Source organism: Pinus tabuliformis, chromosome 1_2, assembly GCF_031772625.1.
Source record: "Pinus tabuliformis cultivar Carrire ecotype Pingquan chromosome 1_2, CPIR1, whole genome shotgun sequence".
Lineage (NCBI taxonomy): Eukaryota > Viridiplantae > Streptophyta > Pinopsida > Pinales > Pinaceae > Pinus > Pinus tabuliformis.
Window position 1 is genome coordinate 839,859,117 of NC_142298.1, and position 11,303 is coordinate 839,870,419.

An 11,303-nucleotide genomic window follows, 5' to 3' on the forward strand; every position below is an offset into this window, starting at 1 on the left:
CACCTGAGCTTTTGACAGATCAGATTTCCTACCTCTCATTTTCCGCTTATGGCTCAGGGACAAGTCCATACCTAAACCCCCTACAGACTCCAAAGGAGGTGGTTTTCTGTCATGATAATGGAGGTAATAATATTTTGAACCTGGGAGAGGACCTCTCCTCAGTCCCTCCTTCTCACTCGGAACCCCCTCATTGTTCAGATCTAACTTGGGAATATATGTTATGATGCTATCCACATGTGTATAATCAGAACCAGTTATAAGACAATAACTAACATGAGCACAAGAATTTAAACTAACATCTTTTATAGATAAAGATGAAGGAAGGGATGGAATGCTTGAGTCCAGTCGCATACCCTTTATGTCTTCAGTGCTAGGAGCTGCAGGTGCTTCTAAGGTATCCTGGACTCACTTCTTTGGCTCTTGACGCTGTGCAGGGAGGGAATCTGGAATGGGGGTCTCCTGCTGAACTGCATCCTCTAACTTCTCCTCCTGTGGCCTGTCCATTTCCATGGGTTCCGAACCCTGATCCTTCTTTGAAAGCGAGGTCCTTAACTTCTCCGCCTCCAACGATTCCTCCTCGGCCTTCCTCTGCTTCCGCCTACGCCGATATCCCAGAGGGCAGTCTCTTGCCAAGTATTCGTAAAAATGACATCTATGGCATCTAAATGGCAGATGTTCATAATCCAGAGGCTGAACATAAATGAACTCTTTATATTGAATCTTGATATCTTTCACAAGTCCTTCCCTTGGGTTCAGTCTTACCAGTATCCGAGCCATCGCTTTATCCTTCGACTGAATGAAGGACATGTCTGTTTCCAAATATGTGATGATATGGTTCCCAATGGATTTGAAAACCATTCCACCCACAATAAGGGTGGTAACCCTGGCACGCGTACCCAAATAGGAATGTCCTCCACCTTCTCGCGCCGTGCATCGAACAGAGGATTCCAACGTTTGAAAATTACTGGGTGGCTGCCAAAAGCCCAGTTCTTCCCTAGGACCCAATCCACCACCTCTTTCTTTTCAAATTTTACCATGAACCACCCTTTCGCCAAGGACGTTACCTAGAAACCATGATCAGGAGCCGATTGCCATTGTTGCATGGTCCAATTTTGAATAAAATGGGTTGAATATTTCTTCCCCCTTGCTCTACCCACCAGGGTAAGCTCAGCCACTTCGATGGCTTCATCTATTTGGACGTCCATACCTAATACTAGGTTCGCTGAGTTTTCTTTCTTCTTTATTATTTTTTGCTTTTTCCTCTTTTCCCCCATCTGCCTCTTGGCTGGCCCTTCCTCCCTGTTCTGAGCAGCTGTTGCACCATTTGCTAAACCCTCCTACTGTGAACCTGAATTCTTCCCTGAGCCGGTGATAGGGTTCCCTCTTTCTTTCGTTTCTGCTGATAGCCCGCTTCCAAAACCTCCCACTATACCTTTTGATACCCCCAAACCTCCTACCTTCCTGGAAAAACCCTCTCCTCCTTCATAAGCTAAGATCTCCTTCTTGAGGGCCGAACCCTGTCCAAACCCTAAATCCCCCTTCCTAGAATGTGACCTAGGGTTTTTCGGGTCCAGACCCAATTGATCTTTTCTAGCAGCCGACGGCTGATCTGCCTCTGCATACCCAAGAATCACTCCCCGCCGATTTTCTGAACCCACAACTGTAAACAATATCCTCAAGACCCCCAGAGAAGAAATGATTAAGCGGGAGGGATTTCTCTGTACTTACTTGGTGGATTTGCTGGCCTTCCGCTTGCTTGAATGTTGCAAACTGGATTCTTGTCTCCTGTCACGGAGAAATCGCCGAAGCTCCTCGGCCACTCAAAAAAGCTAGCACTAAACTCCCCTCCAGCAAACCTATTGATTTTCTTTGATTCCAAGTGAACTCCGAGCCTGATTTGGCTTTCCCATAGTGTCCAACTGGCCCGATATATCGTTCAATGTTTTGTTCAGTAACCTCCAACCCCCAAACTGACAAAATGTCTCCCGGTTCGGGATCAAGATCTACGACATCGCTAGGTTTGACCATGTTTAATAGATTTACTGCAGGTAACAACGAGCAAACCCAAGGCCGCAAACGGTCCGTTCCAAAAACCTTCTTTGTCAAGATGCAGCTGCGAACAGCTCGGGGAAAGTGACAACGAAGAAACTAACATGAAACTAAACCTCGTATGCTTCCAACTGCCATTTTCTGTGGGGAACCATCCTCGGTCCACGTTCCCAGATGCCTTGTCTACGGTCCTTCCAGTTGTCCCTGCCTGTACTCCACCCTTGCCACCTGCATGCCTGATCTTTCAGCGATTCACCTCCTGTACGCCTGCCTGTCAGGATCGTAGCCTCCTAGTCCTCCACCTGCAGAGCCCTAGGCCCTCGGCCCTGCAACCCTAGCTCCAAACCCTAGCTCCCATCGCCCTAGCTCCAAACTATGGTAAGGCACCTCCTGTCACCATCTAAAATTAAAATTAATTTACCAAATATAAGAAAAGATTATTTCATTTTTGTTTTATAATTTTTATTTATTTATTAAAATATTTAATAAATTTGATCACTTAAAATGTAAAAAAATCGATAGTGTTAAAAGTTTTTAAACTTCCTTTTTTTTTTGTAAGCTAAGGAGGGACCATTATTTTTTTCATTACTTCGAATTGAAACCATTACATTTTCATGGTGGCCTCAACCCGCCCCAAGGGGAAACCGGGTCTGTTGGCCACCTTAAGTTTTTGACAGCCATCCAAAAACAAAAAATATTGATTCTTCTTGTCCATGCTATGTAAACTAAACATTCAAAAAGAGTACTACTGTTTCTTGTTTGCATTCTTAACTGAAAATAGAAACTAAGGTTATCCACCCGCATTCAAAAAACTTTAGACAGCATATACATATCTTCAGTTATTAATCCGCCATGCCTTCCTGCTACTCCTCTTCTTTCTTTATGCCCGGGTTGATCTCCTTTATCTGCTGCTGTATCTCTTCCAGTTTTTTATCCTGCATTATCAGAGTGACCTGGATGTTCTACAATTCTTTCTTCAGATTTGGAATTCCCTGAGATAATTCTGCCATCTCCATGGCCACTTGTTCCATAGCCTTAGCCAATAGCCTTTTCATGACCCAGTATACATGCAAGCCTGTTTAGACAGGGTCATGCGTCCTCTCGTGTTCCTTGGATCCGGGAGGAGGTATTCCCAATCTTCCATTTCTGATCCTGATTGCCCTTGGGTCGCCTCTTCTTCCAGTTGCTGTATTATCCTTCTGATGTCCTTATTGGTGTTCTCACAGTAGGCTTGCTCCGTAAACTGTATCTTCTTCTTCAGTGTTTTCCTGTATTTTCTTGCTGGTGTTGGTGCATGCTCTTCCCGATTTCATTCCGACCATCCTCTCCCTCTGCAGCGTTGTCCTCGTCCCCGTCCTGCTCTTCCTTCGTTCCTGTAATTTCCCCTGCCTCCTCGACTCTTCATGCCTGAAGTGCTGCCAAAGTCTCCTCCCTCGTCTTGCCCTTTGCTACTCTTGTCTCCATGTTCCCTGTCCTCCTGCATTTTATCCTTCGTTGACTCCACGTCCCTCCAAACCTTCTTTCGCGGTTGCTCCACTCTATCCTGATCCAAGTCAAACATTTCTACTTCATCTTCAGTGTCATCCTGAATATTTAGGTACTCCTTTGCCGTTTCTCCCTCCTCGATTCCTTTCCCTTTCTTTTCCTGGCTTCTCCGCCCTCTGTTGTCTTCGCCCTCGTCGTTTCTCATTCTCCTCCTCGTTGCCATTCGGTTCTTCCCTCCTGTGTTGCCTGCTTGCCTTCTCAGTCTCCTCTGCCTTTCTATTACCCTGTCCCGAGCTTTCACCACCCTACCTCTTCGCAATTCCTCTGCAAATTCATTTAACCTTCGCCTCTCTTTGTTTCGCCTTCCTTCTTTATGATGTCTCCTCCACGAATTCTCCTTTTCTCTCCTCGCTCGCTTCACCTGCCACTTGCCGATTTCATCACCGCCCACCTCCTTTCATCCTTCTTCTGTACAGTCGTTCCCACGTCCAATCCCTGCCGCATTCTCTCTACCAACTTCTTCCTTCATTACCTCATCGCCGTCCCTCCTCGATATGATATCTTTCCTGGTGATCCCTTTGTCCATCTTCATCATTACCTGACTAACTTTTGCCTCGTCATCCTCCCTTACCTGGTCTGTATTGATTATCTTGATCACCATCATTATCACCCCGATCGGGGGTCTCTGGGTGTCTTTTTATTGAGTTGCAGATTCATTATGGTCTTGAGTGATTATGGTGGTGAGTTCATCCCATCCCGGGTTATTCCTTGTTGTTGGCCAACTATTGTCGATCTTTTCCTCCTGTTCTTTACTCCACCAGTTTGCAAGGTAGTCTGCAACCTTGTTTCCTTTCCTCTTGATGTGATTAATGATTTTGTATTCTATTCTTTTTAATAATTCAACCAAGTCTTGGACGATCCCAGCCATCCTCCAGCGTCCGGCTACTTGCTCCCAATCTTTCCCATTGTTGAGTTTTCGTAACATTTCTACTGCTACCTGTGAGTCGCCTTCTATCTCCAAATTCGTGTAGCCATTCCTTACTGCTATCCTTAGACCTTGATACACAGCCCACAGTTTTGATTCATTATTGGTCATTTCGCCTCCCCATTCCGCATACACCCATCTTGTGTGTTTCGCACTGTCTCTAAAGATGCCCCCAAAGCCTGCCGGCCCTAGGTTTCCTTTGGAAGCCCCGTCAAAATTCAACTTAATGAAATTTTTTCCAGGATATCTAAATTGTTCTGGACTTCGGGTCTAAGCTTGTTGCTGCATTTCTTTTCTAGGATATATCATTCCGTATTCCATATTTAGTTTTGTTAAGATTCTTCCTTCTTCCGGGTTCGCTTTCCAATCCTCCTCCACCCAGATCTCGGCTAGAACAATTTCTCTAATTTATTTTTGGATTCCTTTCCATATTCTTTCTGGATTATTGCTTTTGTCTAGGAAAATCCTTCGATTTCGTTCCTTCCACAGGAACCATATTACAAATCCCACCGCTAGATTCCAAATTCTCCTTACAACCCTACATGAAAATTGTCCCTTACCCCATCGAAAGATGGTCTTTTTTATGTCACTAGGGTCTCTGTTTGATTTACCGAAGAGTCTTTTGACCTCTTCCCATTGGTGCTGAGCGAATGGGCAGGTGTTCAGAATGTGTTCCTGGGTTTCGGTCCCCATTTTGCAAAGGCTGCATCTCGAGGGTCCGAAGAAGCCTCTCTTCTGGATCTTATCCCATGTTAGGATTCTTTCTCTTCCAACTAGCCATGCAAATATGGCTATCTTCGGCCACCACTTGCTATTCCAAATAGCTTTCCATTCTGCGATTTCTTCCTCCCTCTCTTGTTGAGTTGTCAAATAGTATGCTTCCTTGACTGTAAAGGCCCCTTTCGTAGATTTTCCCCATCTGAGAATATCCGGTCCTGGTCTGGCTTTTATTTTCCTTGATTCTAGTTCTTTTATATATATTCCTTGCTGCTCTTGATCTATGTTTTCATCCCATTCTTCTGGCTTTCTCCATATTCTCCATATCCCATTTGTTTCCCTTTCTTTCCAGTAGTCTCTTACATGTTCTCGCCCCTCCCTTATCGTTTTTTGCTGTATACTTTGCAAGGCTTGTATATTAATCAATTTGTTTCTTTGTTACCACTCCTCTTCCCAAAATCTAGTAGTACCTCCTCCTCTTATTTCCCAAAAGGCATAATTGTTTATGATATTTCTGCTCTGGCTTGCTAATTCCCAAATTGTGGAACCTTTTGGGGTTTCTTCAACTCTAAGGATGCCTGCCGTTGTTGCGGGCATGTTATATTTCTGGGTCCATATTCTCTTCCATAAGTCATTTCCTCCCCTCATCCACCTCCACCACAATTTTTCTCCTAGCACTTTGTTCAACACTTCCGGGTCTCTAAGTCCTAGACCCCCTTCTTCTTTTCTTTTCGTCAAACTTTTCCACGAAACCAGTGCCCATTTCCTCTGCTGCTTTGGCCCTCCCCAAATGAATTTGCCAAAGATTTCTTTCATTCTCGTGCAGGCCCCTTTGGGGACAGCCATGATAGATAGAGGGTAAATAGGTATCGCTTGGAGGACTGATTTCAGTAAAACTAATCTGCCTGCTATGTTTAGCGATCTAAAAGACCAGCTTGCAAGTCTATTCTTGAGTTTTTCTATAATTTGTTGCCAGTTTTCCATTCTTGTGGGATTTGTATCTAGCTGATTCCCCAGGTACTTTGTTGGAAGTTCTCCATGCCTGAACCCTAGCGTTCTGGTTAGGTGAGCCTTGATTGTGTCCAGAGTGTTGAAGATGAAGGTACATGATTTCTCTTTATTTATCTCCATACCTCATGCTTCCATAAACAAATCCAGGATTTTTTTAACGCCCCTTATCTATTTTATTGAGACTTCACAGAAGAGCATGATATCATCTACAAACTGCTGATGGGTGATGGGCAGATTGTTTCCCCATAGCCTTAAGCCTTTAATTCTCCCTTCCCCCGGCTCTTTTTTAAAATACCTTCCCAAACCCTCCGCAGCCATTATGAATAAGAAAGGGGATATAGGATCCCCCTACCTTATTCCTCTAGTAGCACTGAAAGTTGACGATGGCACCCCATTTAACATGACTGAAAAAATAGGGGTTGATATCATACTATAAACCCAGTCTATCCATCTGCTGCTAAATCCGAATGCCCCAAGGACTGCCTTAAGGTATTTCCAGCTTAAGCGATCGTAGGCTTTTGACAAATCAAGCTTTATCATCATTCCTTTCTGTTTTTTCTGTTTTAGAGAATGGATCGTTTCCTGGGTTACTACTAGTCCATCAAGAATTTGTCTTCCCTCCACAAATCCTGTTTGCTCTGGAGAGATTATGCTAGGGAGAATGGGTTTTAATCTTTTTGCTATCAGAGTGGCAATTATTTTGTATATTACATTGCACAGGGCAATTGGTCGGAAGCCCTGGGCAGTTTTTGAATTAGCATTTTTAGGGATCAAAGTAAGGAAAGTCGAGTTAAGACCCGACCATACCTTTTGTTTCATGCGGGATTCCTCTACTGCCTCCAGGATCTCCTGTCCAAGAAAATGCCATCCTGCTTGATAAAACTCCACGGTGTATCCATCTGGTCCTGGCGCTTTGTTTTTACTCATACCCTTCACAATTTCCTCCACTTCCTCTAGAGTAGCTACCCTCATCAATGCTTTATTCTGTTATGCTGTTATTATTCTAGGGATCTCTTTATAGATAAGGTCTGTAGCTGCTTCTCTGTCTACTTGTGGTTCTGTTAAGATGTCTTTATGGTAGCCTACCAATACTTGTTCAATTCCTTCCTGTTCAATTATCCTTTCTCCTTCTTCGTTTTTAATGGAAAAGATCCTGTTCCTTTGCCTATGCTGAATCATAGCTTGGTGGAAAAACTTAGTGTTTCTTTCTCCTTCGCGTAACCAGTTGATCCTGGATTTTTGTTTCCATAGGATCTCCTCCTGTTTCCTCCGCTCTTCAAGTTGGCTTATTATAATTCCTTCTTCTTTACTTCTTTCCTCATTTCTGCCCTCTATAATAATTTTTTGTTGTATCTCTTCCATTTCTTTCTCTAGCTTCTGTTTCTCCTCCATTATATTCCCAAACTCGTCCTTATTCCATTTTTTGATTTTCCCTTTGAGTTCTTTGAGTTTTAACTGAAAGGTATGTATCTTCCCTTTTCCTTTTTGTGTACTTTGAGTCCACCATTCCTCTAATTTAGGTAAGAACTAAGGATTCCTAAGCCAAAAAGCCTCAAACCTGAAGGGTTTTTTGCAGGAGTTTTTCTTAATATCTATTTCCAACCTGATCGGCCAATGATCTGAACCCATCGCTGACATTATTTTCGCTTCCACAAATACATCCTGGTTCATTATTTGTTCAGATATAAGGAATCGATCTAATCTGGAAGCTATTTGGTTTCTTCCTCCCCTCCGGTTATTCCATGTGTGGATGCCGTTGATTGTTGGTATATCTACTAGTCTTTGTTCTGTAATCGTCTCATTAAACTCCTCCATATTTTGATCCCGTCTTCTTATGCCACCTTTTTTTTCTTCTGTCATTCTGATCATATTAAAGTCTCCCCCTACTATCCACGGTACTCTGGGGAAGATCCTTCTAGTTGCTTGCAGGTCCTTGAGGAAATTTTTCCGATCCCTTGGTATGTGTGGTCCGTAGACTCCTGAGATGAGGATCCATTCCGCTGATCCTGTCATTCTGAATAAGCCTGTGAGGATTATGGGAGAGCTTGTAAAGTTTTCAAACAATACCTCCTCAGGGTTCCAGAGGATTTCTAGACCCCCAACTGTACCATTCGCATCATGGCCCATTACTTCATATTGTATTTTTTGTTTTTTAATTATTCCTTCTAATTGTTGGGAGCTAATTTTCGTCTCTTGGATTATCATTATGCTAGGCTTATCTTTCTTTATCCTCTCCTTTAGATACCTCTGCTTTCCTTTGCTGTTGAGTCCCCTTATGTTCCAACTTGTGACTATCATTTTATAACTTTTTGGATGGTTGTTGAAATACCTCTGATAGAGGTATAACCCTGCCTGAGTTGACCAATATTTCTCCAACCACTTGTATGGTTTCATTCAGTGTTCGTCTGCCTCGTTTCCTACCTCCTTTGCCAGTACTGTCCATTCCCAGGCTTTGGTTTCCTTGCGTTCCTGTTTGATCTATCTGATTTTCTAAAGTGCTGCCTTTCTTCTCCTTGTATTTTTGGAATGTTTCTTTATACAATTGTTTTTGGGCTTCCGGGATGAATCTTTCATCAAGGTTTTTCCAATCCTGTAACAATCTTCTCATGATTCTTTCCTCCTCATTCCCGCTATCCTTCTGTGTATCTGTCCCCATCTGGGTTTGCTCTGTTGTCATTTCCATGCTCTCCTCAGTTCCTCCTTCTGCCTTACTATTCTGGTTTAGATCTGGTTCCTTTGTCTCTTTTATAATTTCCATTGGCTCTTCCTCATTGTCATCTTCTCCGTTCTCCTCTTCTTCGTTCTCCTCTTCTTCCTCCTGTAGGCCTGAAATTTATTTTGGCTTTCCACTGTTACAGGTTTTGCAGGTCGTTGTGTCCTTATTACTTCCTTTCCTGGCCTTTTTTTCCTATGGACTTCCTGGAAGCCCGTTTCCCCTTCATCTGTTCTTTCTGTCCTCCTTTGCTCTTCTTCCTGTTTCCTTGGTATTTCCTCTTCTTTATTCAGTGGGCATTGTTTGAAGAGGTGTCCATATTCATGGCACCTTCTACACCTGAAGGGTATATGCTCATAGTCCATTGGTTGCTGCCATATTTCGTCGTGGTATTCTAGCTCTATATACTCCGGCAGTGGCTCTGCTATATTCATGTAGACGCATATCCTTGCATAGGATGTATACTTCCCTCTTTTTGTTGACTCTGCTACCTTGACAAAAGTCCCAATTGTATTACCGATACCTTCCAGGATATCAGGGTCCCAGAACTCCATTGGTAGACCAAATAGTCTAACCCAGATGGGTGCTGCTAGCATCTTCTCGTTGTCCGGGTTATATCTGTCCTCCCAATGCCTCATAAACAGGCCGACATTATTCATGAAATATGGCCCTCCTTCGAAGGTTCTTTCCTTATCCTCCAGGTTTGCAAATATCACTGTAAAGAAACCCTTTGCTCCTAGTTTTAGATCTATATGCCCTTTCGGCTTCCATCTTTGTTGTATCCACTTTGCTAGGTCTCTTTCTGACGGCCAAAAACCTACAAACTTGCATATCAAAGCATGGTCTCTCATATAACATCTGTAGTCTTCAAGTTTATTGTTGGGTATTACATACCTTGGTTTCTTCTGTGCCCTGGGTAGACATCTGCCCCCAAGCTTTGTTTGCCATCGATTCCCCAGCACTGGTGCGTCTTTGCTATTCTCCTTTGGGTTTCTCTGCATCCCGCTCCCACTTGATTTGCCCGCCGTCATATTTTTGTAGGAGGGGATCTCTCCCCTCCCCTGCTCTCCTTCCATGGTTTCTTTCAGCCCTGTTTAGCGTTGTTAACCCTCCTCTTCGTGTTATGTCTTCACAGGTCTGATTGCGTGCAGAAGATTTACCCTCCTGCCCTTGTCACCATTGCTGATTCTCGTCCACCTCTGTCTCTGTTAACCCTAAGTTTTCAAACCCTTGCTCGTCCTTCCTCGCTTGACGCTTCCTCCATCTCCAATGGGTACCCCAATCAATTTTAAACTTCCTTTAATAATATATAAAATTTATTATTTTTTTTAATGTAACTCTAATATTTTTAAATTTAATTACTAAACAAATTTACCATAAATATAAACTTTGAAATTTTGATTAAATATATTTAATTAATAAAAAAAAACTTGAAAGTTTAGTAATTATACTTAATTACTAAATAAACTTGAATTTTGATTAAATACACTTAACTATTAAACAATTTTTCATAAATACAAACTAATATTTTAATTAAAAATGAAATATAATTTTTAATAAAAATTTTCATTTTATTATCTAAAATATATTTTTAGTATAAAAATATATTTATAACGTTAAAAAATTGGGAAACACTCCATTTTTTAAAAAGTGAGAAAAATTATTCCATGCTCGAGTGAGTGTCGAGGATACAAGGATAGGAAGTTCTAACTCTCCCACATGTGGCGGTTATAATGTGTTTTTGTGATAGCAAGTATTGGAACGATGCACATGGAACATTCTTGATGTGATGTTAGTTATATTTTCTAGGATAGTGGGAGTGTCGATAAAATTGATTTGTTAGGAAATTAGAACAGGGATTGCGGGGTAGTTGCATTTGCAGTGGAGGGTCTCTTTAGAATCACTATCTAGTTCTGTAGCAGAGGGTAGACTTAGGCAATCGAGACAACAAATACTCAGGGCTGCAGAGGGCCAAGGGTTAGTCACGTTCCCATTGTTTGGGACCCTCGTGCAAATTATTCTTGGGGAGGTGAAGTGTTGGGAAGATTTTTGGTTTTCTGTCTTCATTTCAAGGACTGGGAGGAGGTGAGAAAAAATGGTGTGGATATCCTAGCGAGGTGCGGGACCTTCTTCACCTGTAACGCAGGTAACCACTCTTCCTCTTCCGTGTTTTGGTTAGGTAATTTAGGTGTACGCATACGGTAACATACCATCTCCTGGGAGCTCGGTGAGCATCCCAAGACTCTCGCATTGCTGTTGGTGGAGAAGGGAGGTGGTAGATTTGGAAATTTGCTTGAATACGACTGTGAGTGTCATAGGAAGGCCTCAATTGTGTATAAGTCC

General features: G+C 42.6%; 2 protein-coding genes across 2 annotated transcripts; both read right to left on the minus strand.

The window, feature by feature from the left end:
• Positions 1-4,231: 4,231 nt before the first annotated feature.
• Positions 4,232-4,630, minus strand: LOC149208557 (uncharacterized). Its single transcript, XM_089398377.1, has one exon. The coding sequence runs from the start codon at positions 4,628-4,630 to the stop codon at positions 4,232-4,234; it is 399 nt and encodes a 132-aa protein (XP_089254503.1).
• A 3,144-nt stretch (positions 4,631-7,774) lies between these two features.
• LOC149208558 (uncharacterized) lies at positions 7,775-8,374 on the minus strand. The gene has a single exon (XM_089398378.1). The coding sequence runs from the start codon at positions 8,372-8,374 to the stop codon at positions 7,775-7,777; it is 600 nt and encodes a 199-aa protein (XP_089254504.1).
• Between the last annotated feature and the right edge of the window lie 2,929 nt (positions 8,375-11,303).